Consider the following 16727-nt stretch of genomic DNA (forward strand, 5'->3'; position numbering starts at 1 on the left):
CATCTCTTGCCCCAAGACAGAGGAGAGGTTCACCTGCCATGTGTACTGGTTGTCTCCAAATTTTTAATTTTGCCACATACATCCCTTTGCTTCTCACTGCCTCAAATGATGTTTCCGCTTAAAAATCATCCGCCATCTCTTCGTGGTCAATTTTTATTACAATTTGAGAGGGAGGGGGGGCAATTTAGTGTTGAGGGAGAGGTTAATGATTAAAAGTTACAATAACGCCATTTTACTAAGCAATGAATATGAGTTTTATTAGATTCAATTTGTTTTCTTTTTCTGAGAGGCTATTTTTTTCAGTTTAAATAAAAATGCATGTTAAAAACCTTTTGAAGCAACGCATTCCTTTTTCGTAAAAGTTTAACAAATGAATCTCATAATGACAAGAATTCTGAACAATTTGGCATTTTTCTTCACAAATGGGACATAATGTGGAAGGAGCGATGAAGACGTAGAGCGGTCCTTCTTTATGTTTGGAAATGTATCAAAAATTTTCAGATGATAAAATTTAATAGCTATAATTAGTACGATGGATTGACACATCGCTGAGTTATGGCTTTTAAATTTTAGGAATGGGAGTTTGCATGGAGGCCAAATTTTAATATTAGTAAAAAAGAACTTCATCTAAATGAATTTCACAGTACACATTTTACACATAGGATTGTTCTGAACAAACAATTCTGAGCAGCCATAAATCTGACAAGAGGGAATTAGAAATAATATACGTTAGTTCTTGTGTTTCGCTCTGCTTTGCTCATGTATATAAATGTATTCAAGAGATGTGAAGTTGAACCTTTCTAAAATACTACAACTCTAGAGTTTGGAACAATTATAAAGAAAATAAATAAAAAAGCAACACTTTCAGGTGTACATTTCATTACACATTGGTTTGATATTCCATTGACCAAAAAATGTATCTTAGTGTATAGAACATATCCATAAAATATTATGCAATATTTTTGCAAAAAATGTTAAATGTCCATTTGTGATTCTTAAAAACTATTCGATAGTTTTATTAACAAACTGATGTTTCAGAAACCTACAAACTATACATTACTCTTGTCTATAAAATTTCTCTAAATTCTACTTTAGCCTTTTAATTTTACTTTGAAAGAAACTTAATAACTGTAAATAAATATACATTTACTTTGAACCATAATTTCTAACCTACTTGAGAAGCATGAAAGGGTGTGCGTGTGGTTCGAAAACCTGAAAACAATTTTCAAATCTGTTCATAACCGATCAAATGAGAAAAAAAAATGTATCCGATTGCAAAGCATATTTTTTAGACAACGTATTTCGTGCCCTGAAAAGTATATTCAAAGTATAGTTACCCAATTTTCCGTAAATTTCCAATAGGGGGTACCCATGTATTTTTTATACCTGCATTCGACAACTACGGAAAGTGTCGGCACTGTTTGCGTAAAAGTTGACGTTTGGGTTGTACCCATGATTGTGGAGGCACTTGCGTAGGTGTTTGCTTGTTTCACAGTTCCAAAACTTTTTAGTGCTATCGTAATCAAAATGCATAGTGCGTTGAATATTATAACATCATAAGTTATAGTATATTCTGTATTGATGTTAAGTACGTGCTTTTCAGTATTTATTTGATTTTAAGCATAATTAATGCAAGTGATTATGAAAGAAAATCAGTAGGAGAAGCGCGCAATATGAGGTAGGTAACAGTACAGAGCAAATTACGCAATGTGAGAAGAAAATGGTTTCTTATTTCAATCGAAAAGGAAGAATGTAGGAGTAAAAGTGATGAAAATGTTTCTAGTGTGTGTTCATTGGGTAAGGTATCTTCAAATTATCAGGGGATGAACAATTAGTTTGGTGTCAAAACTGTCTCAAACGTAGACTCGTTGTTATCTAAAAAAATGAAGAAAATATTATTTGTTTGAAGAGCATATAGTTTATTTATGAAGCCTTTATAACGATATTTTTGTGGTTATCCATAATATGAGACATTCCGTGAGAACAAACATTTTTTGGATAATTCCCGAAATCCAGATTCATAGCTAAATTGTTTATACGTTTTTCAAGGAATATGATTGTAATCCCAGAATCCATTTTTTTTTGTTCGCTTAATTTTATTATTTTCTCTTTATCATGTTAGTTGAAGGTGACAAAAAGAAAACGTACCCCATATTTGCTCCCCTCCTCAGTAAAATTAAATCCCTGCTACTGTTTGTCATCGTAAAGAGAACAGGTAAATCCATCTAGTGGGTAACTAGTCGTAAAATGTCTATGTGCCATTGACATACTCTCCTTAATGGTGGCACATGAAAGACTCGATGTCATATCGGGAGATCACACTTGGTCTGACAAAAGAAAGCCTCTAACACAGCCCCATTAGAAACAGAAAAAATAACATCTTTTCTGTGTTTCTTCCCTTTTACTGAAATATTTTCTAACACAATTTCTGTTTCATTAAATGTAACACATTTATGTGCTTTCTTGTATTACTCAAATGTAATTATTAAATTACAGTGGCCGCCGCTTACATGAATCATGTTTGTTCTAAAGAGTTTTGATTCCATAAAGTGGCTAATTCATTTAAGCGGCTAATTTAATAAAGCTGGATTTTGTTCTGGTTTTGACGATTTGATTCATTAAAGCAGCTAATTCAATTTACCACTGATTCAATTACCCGGCATCCACTGTATTAGTAAACAATTTGAGGTCAATCTTTTTCTTTTTTTACTGTACACAGGACCCCGACAAAGATTTGGCATCGCTACAGAGGAATTCTAACGTGCAGATAAGAGATCTGAGTGAAAATGATAGAAATTTGGTTCGTTCGTTGGCTATCATCGAAGTAGCAGCCCTCCTTGATACCCATGGTCTAGTCCCTACTCGTAGACGAAAACCTAATCGGAAGAAAGGAAAAGGTATGCATTTTTTTCCCTCTCTCTCGATTAATGTTACTTTTGTTATCTTTAGATACAAAAAACAAGAACAATGGATAAATTACTCATGTGTAGCTTTTGCAGTTTTAGATTGATAAAAGTTAAATCGAATCAAAGAATATTCAAATCGAAAACCTCAAAATTAAAGTTGTTGATTGTTACGGCACTACCACTTTGCCAGTACCCGTGTGATAAAAGGACGAAACTACTTTTCATTTAATTATTATTTTTTCTTTTTAAAAATTTTAAAGCTAAAAAAATGCTGTTTTTGTATCGTTTAATAATGCGTAATTTAAAATTTAGTTACAACTGTAGGACATAATACTGTTTTTTACTTTTCAGATTGGACAATATAAGAGCCATTCATTTTTCAGATTATGATTTGTACAGAAAAGTGAAGACACACTTATTTGTAAAAATGTAGATCAATTTATTTGAACATTAGGGTCTCTGGCTACACCTAATGTTGGCAGAAGATTTTAGTTGAAGGCATCCGGTGTTCATTAAAGTACCTGTTATACTTTTTTTTTTTTGACTCCAGAAAGTAATGGGTCCCAGCGTAGTTCCAAAAAACTGTAGCGTCATCTCGAAAAGATAACCTTGTTGTAAACTTGTTAAATTTATGACATATGTTATTTATTTCGTTTATTTACAAGGTACAAAAACTACCTTGTAAATAAGTACAGTCTGGTCTGGTACAACCCTGGTTTCTAATGATCCAGGTTTGACCAAATAAGTACTGTCAACCCTGGATCATTAGAAACCTTATCCCCCTAAAAGTAATGCTTTTAGGACTCCTCATACTTCGTTCAGCTCTGGGCTGCCTTTGTTGGAAACATACCGAGAACGCTTGTTTCGAAATGGGGTTTGACTCGATTGCCGTTGCAGCCATAATGTCCTCTCATGTCTAAAATACCATCCCTTTCACTCGCCTTTTGAGTTTTGAAAACAGCCATATGTTATCGAAGACCATATCAGGAGAGTAAGAGGCTTGTTAAACCGCATGGGCCTGTTTTTTTTTTTTGCCAAAACGTCTGAATCCAAGCGTGAAATATGATGGAAAATCGTCGTCGTCTACTTCACTGTATTCCACTTTCTGGCAAATTTTAATGCAGTTGCGCTGGCTACTTCAGTCGTTCCGTCTTTTTCGTTGAAATTAAAAGTACTGACGACAGGACTGCACTCTACCGCAGTCAAACGCTATTTGCCAACGACTGACGCTACAGACAAACGGAAAAAACTGTGAATGCTCTGAAAGATTCAAAATCAGCTTAGAAAAATACACTTGATTCTTATCCATCATGTTTTCACTAAAATAAATAAATGAATAAATAAAATAAAAAAATAACATGGTCGGATAATTTATTACTTTACGTACGACAGTCCTTGGACATTATATAATATATTCAACAACATTTCAATCGTAGACATAAATGTGTTAATGCTTTTTCAGATAATGTGGTTTTTGGAGCTTCAATAAACTCTTTGCTAGAGATGGACAGAAGGCGATGTCCAGGTTTAAAAGTTCCTCTCATCTATCAATGGGTAAATTTGCTTTGTTAATGTGCTTTGTGCATCAGTTTACTATTTTTTTTCGTTTGCATATACAAACACACACACACACACACACACACACACACACATATATATATATATATATATATATATATATATATATATATATATATATAATATATATATATATAATATATTCCCAAATAACAAAGAGCTGAAGAAATGTGCTCATCTAAACTTATATATGAGTTTTCATCATTCTCCTCTGCATGAGGGATTGCATTAAGCAATCTATACTTTCCTCCTTGCTCTAATTAAAGGGTCTGTTTTAGAAAGCAACAAACCTGTAATTATGAATAAGGAGAAAAAATGTTGCTACATATGTCTTTGCCGAATTCGTATGGCTAATTGGTCATAAAAATCCAAGTTTTAATTGCTCCAGGTTGAATTCAAGGTGATGTATCTTTAAATTAGAAATTAAAGGAAGTTCTTGTGACTTTTGTTTGATATCAAAGTTTTTTTTTATATTAATTTTTAAAATTAAAAAAATATGCTTTCTTTTTTAATTCTGAGGTATAAATTTTTTTTAAAAATATTTGAAAAAAAAAAAAAAAACATTGTTGTAAGTAAAGATGAACTGCAAATTCTATTACAGATTGTTGAGAAAAGAATTTTGATTGTAAATATTTCATTCTTGTGATAATTATTACTATTTTTTAAGGAACCATAGCAATCGGCACTTTATTAGAAGTACTCCTTTATTCAGATCATAATGTTTTATTTATTTTTTTTTTTTGTACATGATTTGCATTGTTTTGACTATTTTTTAATAGTATGAACCATACTCGGACTACCTCAATTGCAGTTTTTCATACTTTGATCTGTCATGCTTCATTGTAAATACGCAGTTAACGATCTTGCAGTTGGATGATGAACAAACTTTGTTTTTTAAATTATATTTTCTTTTTCAAAATAAATAAACTTTTTTAGACAAAATATTTAAAGGAATTTTTAAGTTAATAATTTTTTTCTTGTTCTTTAATTTAAATTTTTTAAAAAACAAATGCTTTTCTAAGAAAGTTTTGTGATCTAATATTATTTAATGTACTATATCACAGTGTTTTTTAGTCATTTTGTTGCAATCTGATATTGTTGAAAGAGCATAAAAAGTTGCTCATGCTTTGTGTTCATGTTTCAGTTGAAAATCTCTGTAAACTAGTTACAATGTAAAATATCTTTAATTTTATGACGTAAGGGAATATCATATATTTATTTGACAAATTGTTTGAAAAAGAATGCAGTTATTGTTTAATTTAATCAATGTATCAACCACAACAAAAAACAGTAGTATCCTTATGTATATAATAGCGAATGATCAAGTAACGCTTCTGACGTCTCCAACAATGAAGCCCACGCCACGGCATAATTTGATAATATTTTTTGGTAACGTTTGGCATGTTGGGAAATGCTTTATTTTGACAAGGAAGAACTGGATCCGGTCGCTTAACTGTTTTACTGGTAAGACAGTAATTTTAAGGGAACGAAGAATCGAAAGAGAGGTCAAAAATTAACGCTATCCACTGGAGTTTAAAGTTAATCCACTTGGAGTGAGGGTTAATATTTCAACTATCAAAATATCACGAAACTGGCAATTGCTTCCTGCAAACTTAGCAACAACTTTCACCCGTAGTATCTTGATGGGCGGTTTTAAAGTTAAGTATTAAAAGTCCATCATTAGCGAATTAGTAACTTTATTTGTTAGTAAAAGGCAGGATTAAAAAAAATATGTGTGATTTAAAGGATGAGATTAATCGAAACGAATTATGTTTTTGGTGTAGGAACCAAGATTAAAATTTGGTCTTTTCAATATAAGAAAAGAAAAATTCATTTAATATTATCGTAATTAAATAACCATGATCTGTATAACTAAATATGCATTTTGTTTAAGTAAACAAAAAACAGTAATATTCTTAAACGTTGAATTTTTTAATTTAATATAATTAATCCAAATATTTTAATTGTAAAAGAATCCAGTTAGCCAATGTTCCGAATTTTTTAAAATTATTGAATTAAATACTTTATTACATTTTTCCCGGGATAGTAAATAAATTTCAGTCCCAAAGCCGACTTTTCCTTTTAACTTTGCATTTCACGCTACTTGTTCTTGATAATATTTTATCAACCAAGTATCAAAAATTGTTTGTTTAAGGTGCTTCCTCTAATCGATAAAATGCATCTACTGTGGTAAAACTTTTCTGAGTTAAAACTTCATACCCTTGTTGCCATCCCAGTTTGAAAAATTCTCTTTATGAATTTCCAGATTCTTCATCATCTCCATAGCAACGGGTTACGCGAAGAAGGGTTGATGCGACTTGCCGGCTCTGCGCAAAAAATTCAGGTATGCAGAATTATTTCTCCGTCGTTGAATTTTGCCAAGATCAACTAATGCAGAATAGTTTGTTTTCTTTTATATATAAAGGAAGTTTCTAAAATCAACAATCCCTTTTTTATTGCTTTCTGCTTCTATTGATTTTTCACATTCGAACAACTCTCTTATTTGTGGAAGGGTGCTGTTTTTTGAAATATATTAATTTAAACAATTAACTCTGATGACTTATCTTTTTATCGCTTCTCTCAGTTTTTTTATTTAATAGTCAACCTTACATGTTGTATGGTTCAGAATTTAACAGAAGAGTTCAGGAGATTTTATCTGCACTTTGGAGCAACAGCAGCCTATGTCAAAATTATTAGTTTTGCAAAAGGTGATCCTAAAATGTCTTAATTGGTGCAGGGAAAATACCCAATCAGTCAGTTTTTTAAATGAAACAATGATGCCATTTAGTGATTGCTTAAGTATACTTTTCGGATAATCTATCATCTTTTGTACGAACCCCCGTAAGTGAACTAAAATATTTGTTTGAAAATAGGTGGTACCAAGGACGGATCCAGAAATTTCTCGATGAGTGCGAGATTGTTTTTTTTCCTTCTTCTTATCTCTGCTATATGTATCTGTTTTACACCTGCTTGGGGGGGGGGGGGGTGAGGCATTATTTTCACTTAAAACTAAAACATAGAGATTCCAGAGATTTTACCAAGAAGTTCTCCAAACCGATTCCTTTTTTTTTCTCAGGTGATAGAGTATTCTGAAATTGACTTTTAGAAATTCAGTTTCGTAAAAATTCCAGGGGAATGTTTTGAAACAGTTCCCCCTAACATGATGCCAGCTATTCTAACATTTCGCTTACTCATTCGGGAAGAAAGTCACTGAATCCTTTTCGAACTCTACCTGAGATACCTACACTCGCGTCTTTAAGGCTTACTTTTTGAGAATTGCTTTGCGGAGGGCCTCCAAACTCCCCCCCCCCTCCTTCTAAAACCACTCAAGATCGTCTGAAATTGTCGTTTCGAAATTTCAGTACCGAAACATGTCCGAGAAGGAGATTCGAATGGCCCTTACTTTCATTTTAGGACCTCAATTCGGGAAAAAAACTGCCGTTGCAAGGTCCCTCAAAGGAGGGGCGAGCGCCCCCATCATCCCTTCCTTGTATCTGGCCTTGGATGGTACTGGCTGATCGTCCCATCAGACAAACATTCAAATGCGTTTTTCTCAAGATTAGCTTCTTTTGATTGACGGGGTTTTACCCCCAATTATTTTCAGGCTCTAACTAACTTTTACTCCCAAATACAGACAAATTTTAACTCTTCCAGATAAAATTTTCTCCTGCTAACCTAGGAACGTAAGTAAAATTTTAAATTAGTTTAAATTTTCATAAGAACATTTTATTCTTTGTTGGGCGTATTTCTATCATAAATTAAATTTCACCAAAATCTGACATTAGTTTTTGTTGTTCCAAAGTATTCAGCACTTTATCGCCTGTTCCACTCAATTCAACATAATGGATATTCCGAACTTTGAATAAATCCCCTATCTCATCCATATATCGTCGCCTAGAGCAGCGGTAGGGCAACTTACTCTTATTCTGGGTTTTGATATGTTACTGTAGCTTTGAGGCGACAATATGTAAGGGGTATAGGGGATTGTTTCAAAGTCGAAATATCTGTTATGTTGAATTGAGAAGAACTAATGATAAAGTGCCAAATATTTCGTTAAAAAGTATTTTTAATCGAACTTGTGTTTTTTAGTTTCTGCTTTAAACTTGAACACAATTATTTTAATGCGACCCTAGAAAGTTTTTATCTTGTCTACATTAATTTTATGCTAGCGCCGATGCCAAATGTGGGTTTCTGCATTAGAAAAATGAGAAATAATGAAGTAAATATGTAAGCATCTTCAGGCATATGGTTTTAGCATTGACTTTCATGCACTTAACTTTTTATTTAACAGTAGTAGTAACCGCTGCTTCTTTTAGTGAGTTGAGACCGGAGTAAAAGTGAGTGCTTTGCCCATCCCCCTACTTCAAAAAAAAGGAGGAGGGGGGGGGGGAGAAAATAATTTAAAACCTGAAATTCCAAAGATGCTGAAACATAACATTTAAAAACATGGTTATTGAGTTCTAGTTTGGAAATTGCTAGTTTCAACAATAAAAAGGAAGCGTTTTTAATAGAAAATCTTTAGTTGCAGATGTATCTTTTTAATTTCCTAACGGTTTCTACAGTATTGATGAATGCCAAAGTTGTTTGTCTAGTTTAAATCTCAATAAAATACTAGTTAATTCATCAGATCAAAATGTGTCATTATTAAGTCAGTCTAAATCCAATGGATGTGTTATACTTTTTTTTTTCCATTTTTGTTTCTTTGTACAAATCAAAAGAAGCATTGTATTCACAAAAATACTGTTTTTCATTCAAATTGTCACATAAAAACCATACCATACTGTCACATAGTCATACCATTTAATTCATCCATGAATCGGTTTTTGCAAGTTCTGTTTTTTTTTTTCGGAAAGTCTGAGGTATTGATGTACATAAGAATTCCATTTTTTCTATACCGCATACCCGAGCCTATTTTTGTAATTTTTTTTTAGACTTCTGTTTGTATGTAATGCGTGTCCAAACCTTGCGTAACTGAAGAATAGTTAACAAACAGTTCGTATGTAGGTGCTACACAATGTCAGGTTGTGCAATGTGCATCGGCGTTCCTAATGGAAGGTTGACTTTGTTATTTAATGAATTTATTTATTTATTTATTTTTGTCCCGATTCAATTTTAGTTTTCTCTTCTCTGTTTTCTTTCAAATATCACTCAGTCGAGCTCTATAGTAAAATAAATAGTTCGAGCCATTTGGCTGAAGTTAACAAATAAAACGTACTTGACTTCGATTTTCTTGTGGGCCATTAAAGTTTTATAATCGCAAAAGTTTTTAATTTGAAATCAACAGAATTAATTTTGAAATATTTTAAAAACTTACGTTATTCAACAACCGTTAAGGGAGGTAGATTCATGCACCTCATATCTGGAGTATTGTTAGGACTAAAAGTATTGGAATGATCTTTGATTTGTGCATTTCTTCTTCTGCTCTGGTTACTCCTTGGTTTATTGTTGCAAAATTTTTTTTAAATTAATTAACCCTGTTAATTTCTTTAGTGCAAGAATCCATCAAACAGTACAAGTACGGAACTCTAGCCCAAATAGAACAACCTAACTGCGACCCAAGCAAAGACTGCGTTCAAAGCAAGAACTTAAACTTTTTGATATTTCTTAAGTATTTCGGATGAGTATGGAGAAATATTACCAAATTTGACACTGTGAATGAAAAATCATCCATTTCTGCTGCTTAATTTATTCTCCCCCCCCCCCCTTCCAAGCATTAGTTGTAACTTTTTAGCATTCCGGAATATCTCAAAATTAAGTTCATATGTTTTCTTCATCGTATACAGGCTTTGAAAACCGAAATCGAAAGAAGTTATGCAACTTCACCGAACTTGGTTGAGAACTTGATTCGGCAATCGTCTGCCATTGACGTTAGTGTCATTCTGAAACAACTAGTGCGACATCTACCGGAGCCTCTACTTACTAATAGTCATATGGATGCTTTTCTACAAGTGCCAAGTAATGAACATTTTAATTCTTTTGTAAGGTTTTAAAATTAAAAATTGTTGATAACTTTTGAGAATAAGTGTAATCATTTTATGTTGGTGATGATTTATATTCTGTTCGTTGACTTTTGTTGGAAGTAAGTCTTTCATTTTTTTAAAAAAAAATATTTTAATAAATAATTTTTAGTAAAAATGAAATTGCTAACTTGTTTTAGAATATGAATAAAATGTGAAACCCTGTCTTTACTTTTTTAGCAATTTCTAACAAAATCTCCCCCCCCCCCAAAAGGAATAGATAAAATAAAATTAAATAAATTAAATCATAAAATAAAGAAATAGGTTTCCGTAATTTTGCGGAACTTTGCAATTAAGTATGGCTATTTTTTATGCATAAAGCTATTGAATGGTGAAGTAAAGAAAACTATGTCCAGTTTTGGGAAAAATAGTACAGTAGGTTTTGTATAAATGTGTTAATTTCTAGTGCATAATAAATGAAAAGTCAGTAACTATTTTCTAAAATTTTATTAATGTTTTATGCATCTTAGAAATGTTTAATAAATGAAGACATTAAGAAATACTCATCTGAAAGGAAATCCTGAATAGAAGTAGAAACAAGATAGTATAAATGCAGATGTGTTTTCTTTATGAACTATTAAAAAAAGAAGAAAAAAAAAAGAGATATACAGTGGCTCCCAAAAGTGTTCGTACACCTACAACTTTCAATGAAATAGGACCCTATCCATTGGTTAGAATAATTATTTCAGAATTGGTATTTAAGTATGAGATCTATGATCAATTTTCAACAAAACTACATGATTTTTTTTTTAAATATTAAAACTTAACTTTTTAAAAACCAAAAACCAAAAAAATGCTGGAAATTTTATCTCACAAAAGTCTTTGTACACTTTAAAAAATGTCTACATATCATTGAACAATCTAACTTTTTATTAAGTTATTATTTAGTAGAATATCATGCAGTATCAACAACACCTTTTAAACGCCTGGGGATATATTTCATTCTTTTTTCCTTTCTTTTTTTTTTTTTTTTTTTGCGTAATTTCTGAGTAAGTGTTCAACCACACTTCGAGTGTCTACTGTTTCTAGCTCTATTTTCGTTTCACAGCCGTATTTTCGTAATCTAGCCTTCAGATATCTCTAAATATGTTACATTAAGTTAAATTCTGGAGATTAAACGGGTATTTTCTAAACTTTAGGACAATTTTTGAGGCATTAGATGCAAACGTTAAAAACCGTATGCTTTTTGTCGTTATCTTGATAAAAAACGAAGTTGTTTCCGATAACCAAATTTTTGGCTAAGTGTTTAAAATTGGTTTTTAAAATATTTAAATGAACAGCATGATTCATCATTTAATCAAAAAATTCCAAACTACCAAGTCCTAATGCTGATAAGCACCCTCACACAAGAACGCCTTCACCGTCCTGATTAACTGGTTCAACTAAGTTCTTAAGATTAAGTTCCTAATTTTTTCTTCTATTTACAATCATACAACAATTTGGCCAAAAATGTTAAATTCATTTTTATCCGTAAGTAAGACGTAATTCCAAAACGTTTTGAGCTTGTTTATCATCAATTTTGCGACGAAAAGCGTAAGCTTATTCTTTTTCGCACGGCCAAGAAAATTTCTGCGAGAAGAGGTCCCATTTAATCCAGCTAATAAGAGAATTTGGTGAACGATTTTAGGTGAAAATTAAATGTTAAAATTTTCATTTAACTTTGCAGAAACTTTTACAGCACTCAAATGTGTATTTTTCAAAAATTTTTTAATTGTAAATCTCCGATCACGCTTTGTCAACTTTGCCGGTTGATCTTTTCTTACCTTGTTTTCGGTCCGATTTTTTTATTTAAAGCATTTTATCAAGCGCTTTACTATAGAATGGAATAAATTAACTAATTTAGAGACGTTTCAAACCAATTTACCGCTACTGTGAGAAAAAAATTGAAATTTCGAATGGTATTTGTGATTTTTTACGAATACCAGCCATTTTAAAGCAATAAGCACAATATTAAGGAATAAATAAACAAAAAATCAAAGCCAAATGACTTTTAAGGGTCAACACAATGCAAAAATAATGAAGATGCAAAAATAATTATCCGACGTATGATAATTTTAATCATAAATTTATTCGAAAATATTTGAGTGTACGATGACTTTTGTTGCGTGTTATTTATCTGTCTCCTCGTTTTTTGACCCATTTCAAAGAGAAAATCCGTCAATATTAAAAAAAAAAAAAAAAACTACTGGGTTGTATTTAGAATGACATAGGAATGATGTGAAAAAATATTGAACTTCATATTCGAATTCAATTTTGCGTTATTTTGGTTTTACTAAAAAATTTCAAAGTTTTGGGAGTCAATGTATTTTCAAAAAATGACATAGAAATTAGTCATATTTCTGCTTAAAAAAATAATAAGATTCTTATGCCTCAAAAACGGAGAAATATTTTAAATTAAAAAAATTTTTTCATTAATATAAAGCCATCTTTACAGTTAAATTTGCGATTTGAAAAAAGCAAGATTAATAAATTTCACTATTTTATATCCTGCACTGACTATATAAATTTATCAGTAATTCTTTAAAACAATTTTCGTGTTTTCTTGTATTTTAACAAAAACAAGTTCTGCAATTAAACACTATCGTACTATCTTCTGTATACACGCCTAGAATCAACCATTGTTTTAACTATAAAATTTCCTGATTATTTATGTATTTAAACTGCACGGTTTAAACTAGTCAAAGGTTTTATAATTAGTTATGTAAGGTTTGAAATTGAGTCAATGTGTGCAATCAAATATTCAATAACGTTCAATAAAGAGAATTTAAATTTTGTTGTAACTTCGCAATAACTAACATTTAGTGTGTTTTATAATTTTAATAAAATATTTTGCAATTTTAGATGAAATATCTGGAAGGTTATCTGCCATATACTTGGTACAGTTTCCTTATAGTTAGTCAGTATTGTCAGAATAGAAACGCAATTATTATTAGGGTTGTTTTGAAGAAAATTTATTTGTTCTGTGTATTGATTTGTTTAATGCATAAGGTGAAATTTTGGTGTGTAGTAAATTCGTATTCACTTCAGTTTTTTGAAAAGAAAAGGCTCCTCTGGCGATTGCTTTAGATAGAGTAAGAGCAACGAAAGTCGGTTAGAACAGATTCTGTGCCTATGCCGTTTGGCTCTTTCTACTTAGAGCAAACATCAGAATAAACATATCAGGATATTCTTACCGCTCTCATTTTCAGTCTAAAGCCTGCGTGACTGCATTATTTGATTGCATTAACTAAAATCAAGTTCTTTTTCTGCAATTTCAGAAAAAAATCACTCTTGTTTACTGTATGTTTGTTTCATTTTCTTTTCTCCGACGTTTTTTTAGACATACCAAACATCCAAGATCAAGTAAACGCTTTAAATTTGTTAGTCTTAGCATTGCCTGATGGACACCGAGAGCTACTACAGGTTAGTTCAGTATAAAACTTTTCTTAAAATTTTAGTTCAATGTTTATGATAAACTGACTCTTTTTCGATGAAAATATAAATAAATAAAGCCCTAACAAAGAAAAAAAAATCAAAAGTAAAAATTAAAGAAATTAAATCGAAGCCTTTTTTTTTACTTTTTGTAATTAACACTTGCAACTCACAATAACATCAAAAGTAAAAATGTCGAATTTATATTATCATACATCTATATAATATTGTACAGTAACTTTATTGTTCGTCTGAAGCATTCTTCTAAAAAGTAGCATGTTCGAGGAAAGTATAATACATTAAAATTATGCAGTTTAAGAAATTTATAAAAGTAATAATAAATTGACAACGTCAGTATGTCAGACGTCATCGTCATCTTATTGATGTGACTAAAAGTGGGGTTGTTTGCAAACCCAAAAACTTGTAGGCTTAGGAAAATATCCTACAGTGGTAGTCAGTAGTCAGAATTAAAAGAACAACAGAAAATTGCGCAGAAAAAAAAAATTCTGAAATAATTCAGTTAATTTATGCACAAAATGCTTTTTTATATCATTGTGGGATGCATAGCATTTGAAAATGCAAAATATAAATTATTTTTCTGTGATAAATTTTAAAAAATGTCATTCTTAAAACTGGAAAAATTTTCAGGGCAACGAGCGTTTTGCACCGAAAAGCCCTTTTATTCAATAATACCCCCTTTTTTTCAATCACTTATATCAGTCTTAATGTCATGGAAGTTGAAGAAAGTTCAAATTTTTATCCTGGCGTTTTCGATGGAGAAAATGAGTTCTTGCTTGTTTCGATATTGAACACCATTTTTTCTTACTTCGGGTGCCAGAAGACCTCACAAAGTTTCCTTTAAACTTATATCGAGCCTTTTGCCCGGACAGTATAGTAATTTCAGGAAATAAGCATCAAGGAATGATTTTGAGGCTTGATAAACACTTTCTTAGACACTATTATGTTGGAACAAGTTGTTTAAACTCGTAATTAACGGTGTTTTTGTTTTAAAAAATATGGCTGAGTGCATACCATCACTGTATTAATTGTTGAGGTGGGTAACACTACTCTGAAACCTGAATATAACTTGTAGTTTTACCTTATAGCGGTTTTCTTTTGGCGGATAACTCTTACTGTGACAGTTGTTCCTTTTTCTGGAACAGTGATGCTCAACCCCTTATTGTACCCACGGGTAGCACTTTATATTGAAATGAATTTAGCTGGCCAGAACACACATGAAATTTTAAAGTTATTCCTGAACAACATGAGAAAATATGGAAAACGGTGTAACATTACAAACTCAGAATTGCTGTCATCATTACGTTATGATCTTAATGATTATTTCAATAACGATAAGTTTGAATCTGTTTTTCAGTAACCGATTTCTGAATATTTGGCTGCAAATTTTTAACACTTTAACAGATTGCTTGTAGTATCTAAGCTGCCGTTTTTTAGTCAAGAAAGAAAAAGTTCAATGGCTGTTAAATAGAGGAGTGAGTGAAGTGACTGATGTGGGGGTTACTGCGGGATTTTCTGAGGCTTATTTTGGAAAGTTCCAAAAAGTAGTTTTCGATTTGTAACATTTAAACAATTTGGCCATATGTGTCAAGTTGACCCTAGGTTAGCATTGTTGTAGAATTTTTTCATGCATGAAAATAACTTACTCTATGAAAAAGGGGGGTATAGCGGAAAGGAACCTCAAGAGGTTTTAATTAAAACATAAGAGAAGAAAATTGAACATAAATTAGTCAAGACTACAAAATTCCTAACCGTGTAGTAAGATCAGAGACTTGGCACATAAGATACTAGTTTCATTCACCCACTTGTGACTCTAGAGCAATAGGTATTATTGTCCTTCCGTAATCCGGGGATAGCCATTATTACACTCGTTGCATACTGCAGTTAAAATGTCTACACTTGATACTTTGTAGCATTTAGATTACTATGGAATTAGTTTTGTTCAAATATATATATATAGAGAGAGAGAGATTATTTTTAAACTTAAGTCTTATAAATGATTCACCTTTGCATGAAACAATTTAAAGTTTTTTTGAAAAAGTTAAATAACTTGTGTGATTCATGATCAAACAGTTATATATTTTTGTAAATTTGTTTGCTTTTTCGATTAGTCAACAAAATTTAATGTTGCTTTAGCAGTGAATAAAATATTGATAGCTTTCAATGCTGGCTTCAATATTTTGAGCTTCATTAAAAGTATTCTGTAAAATTTAATCTCTAGGAAATTTTATACTTCTTGTCAAAAGTTGTTGCCGAAGAAGATGCCAATCGTATGTCCTTAGGAAATGTGGCAATGATTATTGCACCCAATCTCTTTCCGCCGCCAAGACTCAAGAAAGGCAACCATAAAAACGATCTCGCTGCCGAAGTGACAGTTGCTGCAATGTCATCCAAAGTTACTCAACTCCTCATTAAATTTGGAAGTTTCTTAGGAAACGTAAGTATGAAAATTAATGCACCCCTAGGGAGCTGAGAAGGAAAAAAAAATCTAAGAGATTCCTTAATGTTTGGAGCAGAGAATTTTGTTACTTGAATTTAACAAATAATGAAAATGTGCTTTTATTTTGTCCTATACTGAATATAAATATTTTTTTAGAGTTTCTTAAAGAGCTTTTTCTTTTGACGAAACCTTTAAATTGGAGATTTAGCTTTTACGATAAGCGTAAAATGACTTCATGTTGTTATTTTTGGTATAGTCTTCTATTAATAATTAAATAAGAAGACTAATTTTGCTTAACTAACGTAAAAGCGTAACTAACCATTGATGAAACTAACCATTTAGCAAGAGTAGCGGACG

General features: G+C 31.5%; 1 protein-coding gene across 1 annotated transcript in view; it reads left to right on the forward strand.

The window, feature by feature from the left end:
* Positions 1-16727, forward strand: part of LOC129227815 (rho GTPase-activating protein 18-like) — a 439197-nt gene that overhangs the window by 393191 nt on the left and 29279 nt on the right. The window contains exons 8-13 of the mRNA XM_054862428.1: positions 2720-2897; positions 4369-4460; positions 6751-6828; positions 10268-10439; positions 13821-13903; positions 16152-16367. Of these exons, the coding sequence (XP_054718403.1) occupies positions 2720-2897; positions 4369-4460; positions 6751-6828; positions 10268-10439; positions 13821-13903; positions 16152-16367 (819 nt within the window). The remainder of the gene's footprint in view (positions 1-2719; positions 2898-4368; positions 4461-6750; positions 6829-10267; positions 10440-13820; positions 13904-16151; positions 16368-16727) is intronic.

Source organism: Uloborus diversus, chromosome 8 (assembly GCF_026930045.1).
Source record: "Uloborus diversus isolate 005 chromosome 8, Udiv.v.3.1, whole genome shotgun sequence".
NCBI lineage: Eukaryota > Metazoa > Arthropoda > Arachnida > Araneae > Uloboridae > Uloborus > Uloborus diversus.